We start from the raw sequence: 16,797 nt of genomic DNA on the forward strand, positions 1-16,797 counted from the left end.
GGGTGTGTGTGTGTGTGTGTGTGTGTGTGTGTGTGTGTGTGTGTGTGTGTGTGTGTGTGTGTGTGTGTGTGTGTGTGTAGGTGTAGGTGTAAGTGCTGTGCCTGTCTTACGCAAAGTCTGTCTCATCTTTCAGCTGCACCACTGGTTGGAAGGCCATGGTTCTGCGACGCATCCCCAGCAAACAGGCCGTGTCCTCTGTGTTAGCGAACACTTTCCCTGCATGGTAAGGGAATACAGTCAGCACACATTTATGTATGTCCCAAATGACACCGTATTCCAAATATAGTGCACTACTTTTGACTAGAGAGCCCTATGGGCCCTTGTCAAAAGTAGTGCACCATATAGGGATAGGGTGCCATTTGGGATGCGACTTAATCAAAAGGGAAACTAAAGAGGCCACATCATGTTAGTACTAAAACAGGATTTATGAACTACATTCAGTACATGTACAGTACCGTCTTTATAGGATTCCTTTAGCTTTCTTGAAATCCACTGAATTGCTTTTGCTGCAATCTTCGTTCCAAAGTTCCTGTCAAATGGAGAAGGAGCACCTCCCTTTGGAAATACATTTTAAAAATGGATCTGTTTTACTCAGGTCAGGTTCATGGGTTAGGGTTGGAGTAGGCTAATAATATTATGTGGAATACACAGCTGTGTGTGCGTGTGCGTGGGTAATGAGCTAACCATACCTGCTGCATATGTCCAAGCACGTTCTTCCTGCAGTCAAACACTCCTTTCCCCTCCTCAGAGTACAGCTGGTAGATGAAATCTGTGGTGAAGTTCTCGTTGGAGTTCTCATTCCTGTCACGTCACATACACACGCATGCACGCACACACAATGTCAAGGTTTCAGTTGTCATGCTGCTGCACTACAGGGGGACTCTTCCCTCTCAGTTCAGTTACAGTCGTATGAAAAAGTTTGGGCACCCCTCTGAGGCTGCATAATAATTTACTCTGTCGTCAGAGTAAATGATCACAGTGACATGCCATTCATTTTCTAATAAAAGCTGAGTACTGGGGTATTGTCCAGACAAAGATTTTTAGTGTAGCAATATTAAGTTGTATGAAATTAAATCAGATGTGAAAAATAGGCTATGCAAAAATTTGGGCACCCTTGTCATTCTGTTGATTTGAATACCTGTAACTACTTAGCACTGATTAATTGGAACACACAATTGGTTTGGTGAGCTCATTAAGCCTTGAACTTCATAGACAAGTGCATCCAATCATGAGAAAAGGTATTTAAGGTGGCCAATTGCAAGTCGTTGTTCTCTTTGACTCTCCTCTGAAGAGTGGCAACATGGGGGCCTCAAAACAACTCTCAAATGACCTGATAACAAAGATTGTTCAACATTATAGAGGAAGGCTACAAAAAGCTATTGCAGAGATGTAAGCTGTCAGTGTCCACTGTGAGGAACATAGTGAGGAAATGGAAGGCCACAGGCACAGTACTTGTTAAGGCCAGAAGTGGCAGGCCAAGTAAAATATCGGAGAGGCAAAGGGGAAGGATGGTGAGAACGGTCAAAAACAGCCCACAGACCACCTCCAAAGACCTACAACATCATCTTGCTGCAGATGGTGTCACTGTGCATCATTCAACAATTCAGCGCACTTTGCACAAGGAGAAGCTGTATGGGAAAGTGATGCGGAAGAAGCCTTTTCTGCACACACGCCACAGAGTCGCTTGAGGTATGCAAATGCACATTTGGACAAGCCAGCTTCATTTTGGAATAAGGTGCTGTGGACTGATGAAACAAAGATTGAGTTATTTGGTCATAACAAGGGACATTACGCATGGTGGCAAAAGAACACAGCGTTCCAAGAAAAACACTTGCTACCCACAGTAAAATTTGGTGGGGGTTCCATCATGCTGTGGGGCTGTGTGGCCAGTGCCGGTACTGGGAATCTTGTTAAAGTTGAGGGTCGCATGGATTCCACTCAATATCAGCAGATTCGTGGGAATAATGTTGAAGAATCAGTCACAAAGTTGAAGTTACGCCGGGGCTGGATATTTCAACAAGACAACGACCCAAAACACTGCTCAAAATCTACCCGGGCATTTATGCAGCGGAACAAATCCAATGTTCTGGAATGGCCATCCCAGTCCCCAGACCTGAATATAATTGAGAATCTGTGGGATGATTTGAAGCGGGCTGTCCATGCTCGGCAACCATCAAACCTAACTGAACTGGAGATGTTTTGTAAGGAGGAATGGTCCAAAATACCTTCATCCAGAATCCACACACTCATTAGAGGCTATAGGAAGCGTCTAGAGGCTGTTATTTTAGCAAAAGGAGGCTCTACTAAATATTGATGTGATTTTTCTATTGGGGTGCTCAAATTTATGCACCTGTCTAATTTTGTTTTGATGCATATTGCACATTTTCTGTTAATCCAATAAAACTAATTTCACTACTGAAATATTACTGTGTCCATCAATTATTTGATAGATCGAAATGAAATTGCTGATCCAAACACCCAATTATTTATAAATGGAAATCCTGGAAATTGTCAGGGGTGCCCAAACTTTTTCATACGACTGTATACAGAGCAATGATGAGTGGCCTTGATAGAGCCTCCATAGAATATCAACAATACAGGAAGAATTAGGGCCCGTTCACAATATAAATTGGCCATAATTGTGATGAATAATTCCAAAAAGGTTATATTTTAACATACGAGTTTTATTAGACAATTTGTATTAATAGCCTATACAGTATGGAATAAAGATAGTATGATTATCATACATAGCTGGCTACATATACATATGCCTTTATTGTTAACTTACTGTTTATTTGTTAACAGGCTATCATGCAGGACGTGAGCTCTGCCTTACTTACCTCAGCACCAAGCCTCTCTGGATCCCCGTCTTCATCTTCTCTGTCAAGTGCTCGACGTTGGACTGAAGCAGTGAGAAAACCCTCACATTAGCTGTGAGAAGTCTGAAGTATCCTTGAGTATTCCTCCTCTATCTCTAACCTACATGAACTTTCAGAGCTGCAGAATGAAGCTCATTTCTCTGCTGTGTCTCAGGGACAGAGTACTGCAGTGTGCTCTGGTGACCATGAGGTGGCTCACGTCTTACTGATTTTCTGTCCACTTCGATGAGTTGTCGCCATTCACTCCAGGCTACAGCTTGAACATTATGGTAGACCACTCATTACACAAAATCAACACCATCTTTTGTTTGCTCTTTGCAACACATGGGTAAATGTCATCATCACCTCGTTTCACAATGTAGCATATCCATAACACTCATTGCATTAAATAATACTTTCATTTTGATGTCGTTGGTCTGGTCTTAGAAGGAGACTGCATATTTTCTCCATGATCTGAGGGGCTCTACAACTGTTGTGTACCTGAAAACAGCAATGTGTCTCTCGGAAATCAAAAACTGGCACATCAACAACTCTCTAGTGATGTTGAGTAGACCTCCTCAAACCATAACAATGTGATGTGTCTTGATCAGAGCGTAACACTCCTGGAATAATGATGCTCTCCACCTATTAATAACTGCCTTATCTACGTACTGTATCTGGGTCACCTGAGCACTCCTAAAATAGAGGCCCCGTTGCGCTGAGGGAGGAGAGATTGATTGGCAGCTGGACAGAGTGCAGCTAGTTTGATATGTTCAGTAATTTGTTGCATCCCAAGAGGAAACATGTTTCCTTTTTTTATTTAACTAGGGAAGTCAGTTAAGAACAAATTCTTATTTACAATGACGGCCTACCGGGGAACAGTGGGTTAACTGCCTTGTTCAGGGACAGAAGGACAGATTTTTCCCTTGCCAGCTCAGGGATTTGATCCAGCAACCTTTCGGTTACTGGCCCAGCGCTCTAACAACTAGGCTCCCTGCAACCCCATCCTTTACAGTGCACTACTTATGACCATGGTCAAAAGAGCTCAAAAGTAGTGCACTATAAAGGGAATACAAACATTGCTGTCAAGGATGCTCTTTCCTTGGAGTGGTAATTGTACTGTACAGCACTGTATAAATAGGACAATATAACCATTGACAGGCACATGGAGATTTCTCTCCATACTAAAAAAACTGCTTCAACATAGAAAGTTGTCACAGCTGCACATGTATCCACTGAGGAATTAACTATAATGTAAACATTTACATTTGTAACAATGTACTGTATACTGTGTAGAACTAGGGTTCCAAAATTCCCTAGGTTTTCCATAAATCATGGTTGGAGGTTTCTGAATTTCCTGTTTATTCCCTCCTGATTTCGAGAATCTTCCAACCAGGATTTCTATAAAAACTGCGATTTTTGGGAAAGTTGACGGAATTTTGCAACCCTTTGTAAAACAATGGTCCTCACCTGGAGGTCTCTGATGCCGAAGGGTTCCTCATAGATGTAGACAGTGTCAGCCCCCGCAGCCAGCCCTCCGACACTGGCCAGGTACCCACAGTACCCCCCCATGGTCTCAATGATGAACACACGCCGCTTGGTCCCACTGGCAGACTGCTTGATGCGGTCACATGTCTGACACACACACACAGATGCTCATAGTCAGATCAAATAGACACACGGGTTGCATCCCAAATGGCACACTATTCCTATAAGCCTATAAGGCTCTGGTCAAAAGTAGTGCACTATAGGGAATTTGGGACACATCCACTGTAAGGTTATCAATAGCTTGCAGACAATGTTATTTTGTTAGGTAGTAGGTACATACAAAAATGCTGTCTATACAGTAGGTATCAAATGCTCACACAATGCCCCACAACATGCTCCATGTCACAATATGATACAATCGTAAAATACAAACAGTATTGCAAGATTTACCAGGATGCAGTCTGATAAAGAATTCTTCCATAACACTAAAGCAGAAAACAGTCAGTAAGGGAAGAGTAATTCTAACTAGTAATGTATGCATGTTGTAAGTGCACAGAAATGGGTTTGTGTACAGTGTGCTCGTGTAAGTCTGTGTAAATGTGGGAGAGAAATGTCTATGTCTGTTGTCAGTCTATATTCCCAAGTACATTTGTGCATTCTTCTTTTCCACAATGTCAACTAGGGTCTGTCCAATAAGAGAATTCTTGACTAAACTATTTTTGTTTTTGTATTTTAGCTAATACAATGCTCATAAGTATACTTGTAGATAGTACGGTATAATAATTTCAATAGTACGGTATAATTTCACCCCTGTTGAAAGCTGTGAGTTCTTGCCTGAGTGCCAGTCTGTTTGTGCTATCATGCCAACTCCCTGTCACTCCTTGTCATGCTTGTCTTGACAATGACAGCAATAGAGTTGGCAAGAGCACAAACAGATCTGGGACCAGACTATGTGAGTTCTACCTTACCTCCACAATGGCATTGAGGGAAGTGTCTGCCCCGATACTCAGATCAGTACCGGGCACATTGTTACTAATGGTGGCAGGCAGCACACACATCGGGATGCAAAAGTCCTCATGGCTGGTCCGGGCCTCATAGAGCTGCAGCAGACACTCAAACGCCTGGAGATGGTGCGGCACAAACGTGTTAGACCATTAGGGGGGGCACTCTCAGACTCAAAGAGAGACCCTACTTCATTTTACCCCGACTATGGGCGTTGTCTCAAATGGCACCCTATTCTCTATGCAGTGCACTATTGGGGTCATGGGACTCTGGTCAAAAGTAGTGCACTATAAAAGGCTCTCATTTGGGAGGCAGAACCTCCTGTTACCTTGCTAGGGTCTGATGTAGAAAATGTAGTATCTGTGTGTGTATCCTGAGGGTGGCTATCTCCGTGTGATAGGGGGGTTGGCTTGGCATCCCATTGGTAAAGAAGAGAAGGGTGGGGTAGGTTGGTCACCCTGGCTGGCAGACAGACAGAAGTGTTGACGTGGAAACAACAGTAGACTCAGTCTGTCACGATGCAGCCTGGCGACACTGCACTTGGCCTCATGACGTGAGGGAATGTTTGTACGCGAGTGGGAAAAATGCTGGCTGTTATTCGTGAGGTCCACTACCGATGCAGACAGTGTTCAAAACAAGATGGAGGTCTGGCCTGGTTCAAGACAACAATTAGATAGTCTAATACTGTTCTATGGCACATTCAATCTCCATTTTTCACTATTAGCAATAGATTCTCAGTATACACAAAATAAGATACTGTGTTTGTTCACAACAAGTAGGTTACTTAAGTGAATTCACTTCCTTCTCCAATACAGTATAGTGACTATTCAAATGCTTTTCAGATGCTTAGTGAAAATCTAGTTTTGGTTGATGATGGAATTAAAATCAACTAGATTGGTGAAAGTAACAATATTGGTTAGAGACAACATCTAAATGTTACCACTACTACTACTTCATTAATACCCTACCCTTAAAAACCTCTACCTCATCCAACTGGCTTGTAGACAAATGTATAACAGGATAGGAGTGTTGTAGAGATAGCAGCATAGGAGTGTTGTAGAGATAGCAGGATAGGAGTGTTGTAGAGATAGCAGGATAGGAGTGTTGTAGAGATAGCAGGATAGGAGTGTTATAGAGATAGCAGGATAGGAGTGTTGTAGAGATAGCAGGATAGGAGTGTTGTAGAGATAGCAGCATAGGAGTGTTGTAGAGATAGCAGCATAGGAGTGTTGTAGAGATAGCAGGATAGGAGTGCTGTAGAGATAGCAGGATATGAGTGTCGTAGAGATAGCAGGATAGGAGTGTTGTAGAGATAGCAGGATAGGAGTGTTGTAGAGATAGCAGGATAGGAGTGTTGTAGAGATAGCAGGATAGGAGTGTTGTAGAGATAGCAGCATAGGAGTGTTGTAGAGATAGCAGGATAGGAGTGTTGTAGAGATAGCAGCATAGGAGTGTTGTAGAGATAGCAGGATAGGAGTGTTGTAGAGATAGCAGCATAGGAGTGTTGTAGAGATAGCAGCATAGGAGTGTTGTAGAGATAGCAGGATAGGAGTGTTGTAGAGATAGCAGGATAGGAGTGTTGTAGAGATAGCAGGATAGGAGTGTTGTAGAGATAGCAGGATAGGAGTGTTGTAGAGATAGCAGCATAGGAGTGTTGTAGAGATAGCAGGATAGGAGTGTTGTAGAGATAGCAGGATAGGAGTGTTGTAGAGATAGCAGGATAGGAGTGTTGTAGAGATAGCAGCATAGGAGTGTTGTAGAGATAGCAGCATAGGAGTGTTGTAGAGATAGCAGGATAGGAGTGTTGTAGAGATAGCAGCATAGGAGTGTTGTAGAGATAGCAGGATAGGAGTGTTGTAGAGATAGCAGCATAGGAGTGTTGTAGAGATAGCAGGATAGGAGTGTTGTAGAGATAGCAGCATAGGAGTGTTATAGAGATAGCAGGATAGGAGTGTTGTAGAGATAGCAGGATAGGAGTGTTGTAGAGATAGCAGGATAGGAGTGTTGTAGAGATAGCAGGATAGGAGTGTTGTAGAGATAGCAGCATAGGAGTGTTATAGAGATAGCAGGATAGGAACTGTTGTGTTAAACCAGACCAGGGACAAGTCAAGTCATTGTGTTTAGTAAACAATCATAGAAAGGTGCAGCTGCAGGCAGAACAACACTCGCCCTTGGGTCAAAAACATGCCACTGACGTCACTTCATGCCAGTATCTATCACTTACCTGTGATTTTCATTGTGATATTTACCAGCAACAACAGAAGCCTCAGACTGAAAGACCTAGACTTACAGGGACAGTTACCAGACACAGATTAAGCCTAGTTCTGGACAAAAAAAAACATAAGGAGAATCTCCATTGAAAGTGCTTTTTAGTCTACGACAAGGCTTAAACTGTGTCCGGAAAACCGGCCCCTAATCATATACTACTTTACCTCTGCATGGGTTGAGCTTGAATGAAAACACTGTTTTGTAACTGCTTGCTGTTTCTAATTTACACATTGTTTGCAGCTGATCAGAAGATGAGTTGTCATACCTTTTCTTGCTATTTCATTGTGTTTATTATTCCCTTCTAAGGCTTTTTAAACTCTATCTAACTATTTTCCTTCAGACGTTATAGGAGCACATGCATACCTAGGTCAACACAAATCAGCATGGTGCCTTTGGGTTAGACCTAGTTATGTTCAGCCTGTTGTGATGCTGGTACACGCAACTCCCCAAGCTGCAATCATTGAAGTTCTTTATTCTGATTGGCTGGTAGGTGTTCTAAACACATCTGACCTCACGACCTCTGATCCCCAGCCACACTTAGATAAGTAATAGCATTTAAGGCTGTGTCTGCGCCAATGCTGAGGTCAGAGCCCAGTATATTGTTGGAGACCGTGGCTGGGACCATAACCATGGGGACGCAGTTCTATGACTCCCAGGATGGCCTGCAGTACAGGGCAGAGCCAGAGCCAGGGCTTAAGAGCGAGGAGTTAATGTGTTTGCCCAAACTGGCACTCTATTCCCTATGTAGTGCACTACTTTTGACCAGGGCCCAGAGGGCTTTTTACCAGGGCCGTGAGCCCTGGTCAAAAGTAGTGCACTGTATAGGGAAAAGGCATTTGGGACACAGACATGAGTAAAGATGAGACAAGGTGGGCGGAGCCAGGGTGAGGGAGCCAGGCCTATCACAACGGACAGTGTGACAGACAGGAAGCACCACACAGTAACTCACACAGAGATGGGGAGGGACACACAGGGAGGAGAGAGCCTAAAGGGGTTCTTTGAAAATACAGAAACATGTTCTTAATTATTATAGGAGGAAATAATGGAGAATATTTTGTAACTTTAGATTGTGAAATTAATGAATATAACGGCGTGAAACACTGAAAAAGATACAAAGACGCATGAGAAGAGAGTATATGTTTCCCTATCACTCAAAGATTCCAATTTTACTCATACCCTTAATGTTAATAACTTTTCAAAATTATAAAAGTACAATATACAATTTGGTACTGCAAAATAGTGGTATAATTCTGTAATAATATTGTAAATATATTACATATAAAATGTATTTGATGTTGTTATGTGCTCTGCATACCTCAAATCCACCGATAACAAGCAAAGCATTGATGTTATGTATCCTGATTTGTTCAGCAATCTTATCAAGATGCTTTGCTGGAAGGGTTCTGAAATTAGAAATGAAAATCCAATAATCATCTACACAAGTCAGTGTTGATTCTTTTCAATGGCACCCTATCGGCCCTGTTCAAAAGTGGTGCACTATATAGGGAATAGGTTGCCATTGAGGTCCCACAGCATAAACATTAGCCTACCTCTTTGTTCCCAGTATGGACCCTCCTTGGCCGGTCCAACCTGCTACATCTCCCCATTTAATCTCCTTTATCTGTGTGGAGACAAAAACAACAAAACTGTGTTTGAGAATGAGGTTTCAAATGTGTTCTGTGTAGTCTACAAAAAGATGTGCTAAATGCGAACATCATCATTCATCATGTTCATTTCAAGGGGACACAAAACATTAGCATTTACGCTAAACGAATGAATTACATTCTAAAAAGCAATCAAGCACATCAGATTTGCAATCAACATTTATCTTGCTTTGTATTACAATACCCCCCCCCCCCAAATTGTCACATGCGTTAAATACAACAGGTGAAATACTTACTTACAAGCCCTTAACCAACAATGCAGAGTTGTTTTTAAAGTAAGTAAGAAAATATTTGCACAAATAAAAAATTGTAATAATAATAAACTAAAGTAAAGTAAAAAAAAAAAAAAAAGTTACAATAAAATAACAATAACGATAACGATAACAATAACAATAACATACAAGGAGTACGGGTACCGAGTCAATATGTGGGGGTACCAGTTAGTAGAGATAATTGAGGTAATATGTACATGTAGGTAGGGGTAAAGTGATTAATAAACAGTGAGTAGCAGCAGCGTAAAAGGGGGTCAATGCAAATAGTCTGGGTGGCCATTTGATTAACTGTTTAGCAGTTATATTTCTTGGGGTTAGAAGCTTTTAAGGGGCCTTTTGGACCTAGACTCGGCGCTCCGGTACTGCTTGCCGTGCGGTAGCAGAGAGAACAGTCTATGACTTGGGTGGGTAGAGTCTTTGACAATTTTTAGGGCCTTCCTCTGACATCGCCTGGTATAGAGGTCCTGGATGGCAGGAAGCTTTGACCCAGTGATGTACTGGGCCGTTCACACTACCCTCTGTAGTGCCTTGCAGTCGGATGCCGAGCAGTTGCCATACCAAGCGATGATGACTGAAAAGGACCCGTGCAAAATCTTTTTAATCACTTGAGGGGGAATAGGCGTTGTCGTGCCCTCTTCATGACTATCTTGGTGTGTTTGGAACATGATAGTTTGCTAGAGATGTGGACACCAAGGAACTTGAAGCTCTCGACCCGCTCCACTACAGCCCTGTCGATGTGAATGGGGGCGTGTTCGGCCCTCCTTTTCCTGTAGTCCACGATCAGCTCCTTTGTCTTGCTCACGTTGAGGGAGAGGTTGTTGACCTGGCACCACCCTGCCAGTTCTCTGACCACCTCCCTATAGGCTGTCTCTTCGTTGTTGGTGATCAGGCCTACTACTGTTGTGTCGTCGGCAAACTTAATGATGGTGTTGGAGTCGTGCATGGCCACGCAGTCATGGGTGAAGAGGGAGTACAGGATTGTAATGAGCACGCACCCCTGAGGAGCCCCCATGTTGAGGATCAACGTGGCAGATGTGTTGTTGCCTACCCTTACCATCTGGGGGCGGCCCGTCAGGAAGTCCAGTTGCAGAGGGAGGTGTTTAGTCCCAGGGTCCTTAGCTTAGTGATGTGCTTGGAGGGGTTTGAGGGCACTATGGTGTTGAATGCTGAGCTGACGGCTTGTCTGTACTGTAGCACACAGGCTATAATCTACCAACAGCACTCTACCCACATCTTACTCATCCCCCAGTGTTGGCCGAGGTACAGTAGCATTAGACAATGTCTGGATGAGCAGCCAATGCTTTTCAGTCACTTATCCCTGCCTTCATGCTTTCCTCCAGTTGAGTGCCCAGGGTTTCAAAACAAAGACTGGCCCAGGCAGTGTTGTGAGGCCTGGGCGAGGGCGTGAGATTTGGGTGAAAGAGTGACAGAGAAAGGCAGTGGGGGTGAGGCTAAGAAAGTGGGGGTGAGAGGCCTGGGAACCAGGGATGAGAAAGGCCTGAATTAGGATAGACGGGGTAAGAGTAGGGGTGAGAGAAAGGCCTGTATAAGGGAAAAGGGGTGAGAGTGGGGGTGAGAGAGAGGCCTGCATAAGGGAGAAGGGATGAGGGTGAGAGTAAATGGCTTAATGTAAGCTGTTTATCTCCCCATACAAGTCGTATCTGTAAAACACTGTCTGTGCCAGCGTCATGGGCACAGGGGTATAGGTGACTTATACTGCTTTCACATAGGATTGACGGTATGTTGCCTGTAAAAACAATCGGGCAATGTTTCTATGATCCCATTTCAAACAGCCCTATTTCTACCTCTTTCTTGTCGGCATTCCCCTTTTATATCGCCATTGTTTTAGCCGGCAAGGAGCAAGAGACATTTAACTTTGACCCTAGCTCCTAGACCCTGTTGTTGCAACAGTAGCCATGGTAACATGAGTGACAGCTGCAAGTTGTTCTATTTCTTCACATTCACAACAGTAAGTTAGCAGCACGCCATACTTGTAAATAATTTTTAAATAATTACTTTGTAATGTGTTCATTTTCCTGTTATGGTGAATAAAAAGTTGGCTACAGTTGAACTCAAAACATTGTTAGATATGTTCTCTTAATTATATGAGCTGGCTAGTCAGCTAGATAGCTAGCAAACAAGCTAACGTTAGCAACAAACCAAAACATTGTCTAGAAAGTTTGCTTTTAGTTCCCTGCCTTGCTAGATTTAATAGCTACATATCCTAAATAAACGTTTAAACCGATGGGTTTTTTGGTGTACAAATAATTGAGCAGGTAATGTTGCTATTTGGACCAGGGGGCTGCGATGTCATGCAGACAGTCGTTTTTGTGTTTATACTTTTTCATAATGACAAAGCCAGTAAGATGAAAGGGGACATTTATACAGAGGGGTTGGCGAGACTTTTAACTTCTCTGGGCTAGGTGGGATGTGACCGTCCCACACTATTCAACAGCCAGTGAAATAGCATGGCGCAAAATACAAAACAGCAAAAATCTCATAATTTCATTTTCTCAAAATTTTTTACACCATTTTAAAGATAAGACTCTCGTTAATCTAACCGCATTGTCCGATTTTAAAAAGGCTTTACGACTTAAGCATAAAATTAGATTATGTTAGAATATAAACTTCACAAGAAAATCCACACAGCCATTTTCCAAGCAAGGACATGCACCATAAAAACCAAAAGTACAGCTAAAATATTCACTAACCTTTGATGATCTTCATCAGATGGCACTCATAGGACTTCATGTTATACAATACATGTATGTTTTTTTCGATAAAGTTCATATTTATATCCAAAAACAGCATTTTACATTGGCGCGTGATGTTCAGAAAATGTATTCCCACCAAAACTCCCGGTGAATGTGCACATCAATTTACAAAAATGCTCATCATAAACGTTGATAAAATGTACAACATTTATTAAAAGAATTATAGATACACTACTCCTTGACGCAACCGCTTTGTCAGATTTCAAAATAACTTTACGGAGAAAGCACATTGTTCAATATTCTGAGTACATAGCTCAGCCATCGAAGCAAGCTATACAGCTACCCGCCAAGTTCTGGCATAAGTATTCTCTTACCTTTGCTGATCTTCGTCAGAATGCACTCCGAGGACTCCTACTTCCACAAGAAATGTTATTTTTGTTCGAAATACTCCATATTTATGTCCAAATACCTCCGTTTTCAGATCACTATCCAAAGGCATAACGCGCAAGCACAATACCAGAGACGAAAAGTCAAATAGTTCCATTACCGTTCGTAGAAACATGTCAAACGTTGTTTACAATCAATCTTTAGGGTATTTTTAACGTAAAAATGCGATAATATTCTAACCGGACAATAGCGTATTCATTCCAGGAGAAAAAGAAGGAGGGGCGCGACAAACGTGCCTGCGCAGTAAACAACTCACTGGTCCCAGGCAGTCCACTCATTGACTGAGCTACTATTCTCTGCCCAGTAACAGGGGAATGATGGAAAAACTTTCTGAAGGCTGTTGACAGCCAATGGAAGCCTTAGGAAGTGCAACGTGACCCCACAGACACTGTTGTTTCGATAGGGATTCAAAAGAAGAACTACAATTTCAGATTTCCACACTTCCTGGTTGGATTTTTCTCAGGTTTCTGCCTGCCATTTGAGTTCTGTTATACTCACAGACAACATTTTTAGAAACTTCAGTGTGTTTTCTATCCAAATCTACGAATAATATGCAAATATTTGACTCTGGTCCCGAGTAGGCCGTTTACTCTGGGCACGCTTTTCATCCGAAATCGAAAATACTGCCCCCTATACCTTATCAGGTTAAATAATACCGCAACCATGACTAGGTCGGTCGGCGGAAATAAAAGTACAGGCTTTGTTGCCGGCAACACCTTTCAGATATAAAGAAAATATAGAAAAAAGTTGGCAGCATGCTAAAGTTGGCGGCAAAACATCTTGGTTTGAAAAGTGTATTAACCTGTTGGGGGTAGGGGGCAGTATTTACACGGCCGGATAAAAAACGTAACCGATTTAATCTGGTTATTACTACTGCCCAGAAACTAGAATATGCATATAATTATTGGCTTTGGATAGAAAACACCCAAACGTTTCTAAAACTGTTTGAATGGTGTCTGTGAGTATAACAGAACTCATATGGCAGGCAAAAACCTGAGAAGATTCCTTACAGGAAGTGGCCTGTCTGACCATTCCTTGAGCTTCTTGCCTCTGTTTATTGAAGACTGAGGATCTTTGCTGTAACGTGACACTTCCTACGGCTCCCATAGGCTCTCAGAACCCGGGAAAAAGCTGAATGATATCGAGGCAGCCCCTGGCTGAAACACATTAGCGCGTTTGGATAGTGGCCGAACAGAGGGCCATCAGACTAAGGCTGGTGCACGAGGGGATCCCATGCTTTTACTTTCTCTCTCATTGAATGTAAACAGGCTTTGCCGGTCGGAATATTATCGCTTTTTTACGAGAAAAATTGCATAAAAATGTATTTTAAACAGCGGTTGACATGCTTCGAAGTACGGTAATGGAATATTTAGAATTTTTTTGTCACGAAATGCGTCGTGCTCGTAACCCTTCTTTACCATTCGGATAGTGTCTTGAACGCACAAACAAAACGCTGCTGTTTGGATATAACTATGGATTATTTGGGACCAAACCAACATTTGTTATTGAAGTAGAAGTCCTGGGAGTGCATTCTGACGAAGAACACCAAAGGTAATAACATTTTTCTTATAGTAAATCTGACTTTGGTGAGTGCTAAACTTGCTGGGTGTCTAAATAGCTAGCCCTGTGATGCCGGGCTATCTACTTAGAATATTGCAAAATGTGCTTCATCCGAAAAGCTATTTTAAAATCGGACATATCGAGTGCATAGAGGAGTTCTGTATCTATAATTCTTAAAATAATTGTTATGCTTTTTGTGAACGTTTATCGTGAGTAATTTAGTAAATTGTTAGTAAATTCACCGGAAGTTTGCGGGGGGTATGCTAGTTCTGAACGTCACATGCTAATGTAAAAAGCTGGTTTTTGATATAAATATGAACTTCATTGAACAAAACATGCATGTATTGTATAACATAATGTCCTAGGTGTGTCATCTGATGAAGATCATCAAAGGTTAGTGCTGCATTTAGCTGTCTTCTGGGTTTTTGTGACATTATATGCTAGCTTGAAAAATGGGTGTCTGATTATTTCTGGCTGGGTACTCTGCTGACATAATCTAATGTTTTGCTTTCGTTGTAAAGCCTTTTTGAATTCGGACAGTGTGGTTAGATTAATGAGAGTCTTGTCTTTAAAATGGTGTAAAATAGTCATATGTTTGAGAAATTGAAGTAATAGCATTTCTAAGGTATTTGAATAACGCGCCACATGATTCCACTGGCTGTTACGTAGGTGACCCTAGAGAGGTTAAAGTAGCCAGCTATTGTTCTACTCTGCAGAGCCAGTCAACAAGGTCACTATAACCTATAGCTTACCTGTTTTAGCTGTCATGTTTTCATCACAGCCAACACTGTCTGATATCTTTTGATCAGATATGCAGAAGTATTCTGGTTTTGCTAGATTTCAAGATATGGTGTAAACAACAGAACTATTTCTATGGTGTAAACAATACTAGGGGACAAATACGGTCAAAATGTGTTTAATGTCTTCTTATCACGTTGATCTGTTGATCATGTGGCAGTGAGACGCTACTAACAATAACAGGACGTAGGTGTCATAGGGGCGTGATAAGGGACAATAATCCTCATTGGGCAAGAATGAAATGACAACAAGGTAAACAAAACAGATTTATGTCTTAACCCCAGTACCTGTCCCTTGTAGAATCCCTCGATGCCGTCATTAACGGCAAACATCTTGTGCCCCTCTTTGATGCCCACCCTGACGGCCGAGCGGACAGCTGCGTTCATGCCCGCCGCGGGGGCGCCCACGTTCAGCACAGCCACTTTGAAGGAGCTCTGAGGATCAACAGCACAGCACAACCGTCACACACACGAGCACACACACACACGCATATGCGCAGACACACACACTTTTAGACAGCGAGGATGGCGTCAATTCTGTTTCAATTCAGTTCATGTCAAAACATTCATTGAAGATAAATGGCACTTATCCAATTCTTGAAATAGAATTGGCCCCAACTCCAAGCCGTTGACACACATATTGACACACACCCTCTGTATACAATACAAAGAGAAATGCTGTAAAGGCTTGGCAAAGCTGTTGTCTCTGTGGAGAATGGAGCAGCATGCATTGATAATCTCTAACAAGGCCTCTTGCTATGGCTCCAAGATGTTACATCTTTATAGGCTGTTGTACTTCATTCACATAGACCACTGGCTCTGAGCTTAGGGAAATTCGTTAGCTGTCAATCACATGATCACAGTAAGATCATGGACAGATAGACCCCACGTATAATGAGTGACCTCATAAACGTTGTAATCACTTACAGTACCGTTCAAAAGTTTGGGGTCACTTAGAAATGTCCTTGTTTTTTAAAGAAAATAACATTTTTTGTAAAATAACATCAAATTGATCAGAAAAACAGTGTAGACATTGTTAATGTTGTAAATTACTATTGTAGCTGGAAACGTCAGCTTTTTAGTGGAATATCTACATAGGGGTACAGAGGCCCATTATTAGCAACCATCACTCCTGTGTTCCAATGGCATGTTGTGTTAGCTAGTCCAAGTTCATCACTTTAAAGGCTAATTGATCATTAGAAAACCCTTTTGCAATTATGTTAGCACAGCAGAAAACTGTTGTCCTGATTAAAGAAGCAATAAAACTGGCCTTCTTTAGACTAGTTGAGTATCTGGAGCATCAGCATTTTGTGGGTTCGATTACAGGCTCAAAATGGCCAGAAACAAAGAACTTTCTTCTGAAACTCGTCAGTCTATTCTTGTTCTGAGAAATGAAGCCTATTCCATGCGAGAAATTGCCAAGAAACTGAAGATCTCATACAAAGCTGTGTACTACTCCCTTCACAGAACAGCGCAAACTGGCTCTAACCAGAATAGAAAGAGGAGTGGGAGGCCCCGGTACACTACTGAGCAGGAGGACAAGTACATTAGAGTGTCTAGAATGAGAAACAGATGCCTCACAAGTCCTCAACTGGCAGCTTCATTAAATAGTACCTGCAAAACACCAGTCTCAATGTCAACAGTGAAAAGGCGACTCTGGGATGCTGGCCTTCAAGACAGAGTTGCAAAGAAAAAGCCATATCTTAGACTGGACAATAAAAATAAAA

At 42.2% G+C, this 16,797-nt stretch overlaps 2 protein-coding genes across 3 annotated transcripts in view; both read right to left on the reverse strand.

Moving 5' to 3' along the window:
- Nucleotides 1–16,797, reverse strand: part of LOC115156901 (ATP-dependent 6-phosphofructokinase, platelet type) — a 47,765-nt gene that overhangs the window by 2,077 nt on the left and 28,891 nt on the right. The window contains exons 13-21 of one of the 2 annotated variants that reach the window (XR_003868345.1): nucleotides 15,359–15,505; nucleotides 9,167–9,237; nucleotides 8,932–9,019; nucleotides 5,315–5,467; nucleotides 4,329–4,493; nucleotides 2,841–2,902; nucleotides 690–801; nucleotides 456–529; nucleotides 111–216 (exon numbers count right to left, since the gene is read on the reverse strand). Coding sequence is in view for 1 of the 2 variants with exons in the window: in XM_029704698.1 (XP_029560558.1) it covers nucleotides 111–216; nucleotides 456–555; nucleotides 690–801; nucleotides 2,841–2,902; nucleotides 4,329–4,493; nucleotides 5,315–5,467; nucleotides 8,932–9,019; nucleotides 9,167–9,237; nucleotides 15,359–15,505 (1,004 nt within the window). In the remaining variant the exon portion in view is untranslated. Of the gene's footprint in view, nucleotides 1–110; nucleotides 217–455; nucleotides 556–689; nucleotides 802–2,840; nucleotides 2,903–4,328; nucleotides 4,494–5,314; nucleotides 5,468–8,931; nucleotides 9,020–9,166; nucleotides 9,238–15,358; nucleotides 15,506–16,797 lie in introns of both variants that reach the window. The other variant, XM_029704698.1, reaches the window with a different exon arrangement.
- LOC115156902 (uncharacterized) lies at nucleotides 6,072–8,894 on the reverse strand. The gene is made up of 2 exons (XM_029704699.1): nucleotides 6,436–8,894; nucleotides 6,072–6,385 (listed from the first exon to the last, which is right to left on the reverse strand). The coding sequence occupies exon 1, from the start codon at nucleotides 7,393–7,395 to the stop codon at nucleotides 6,478–6,480; it is 918 nt and encodes a 305-aa protein (XP_029560559.1). The 5' UTR covers nucleotides 7,396–8,894; the 3' UTR covers nucleotides 6,072–6,385; nucleotides 6,436–6,477.

This window comes from Salmo trutta, chromosome 21, assembly GCF_901001165.1.
Source record: "Salmo trutta chromosome 21, fSalTru1.1, whole genome shotgun sequence".
NCBI classification, from domain to species: Eukaryota; Metazoa; Chordata; class Actinopteri; order Salmoniformes; family Salmonidae; genus Salmo; species Salmo trutta.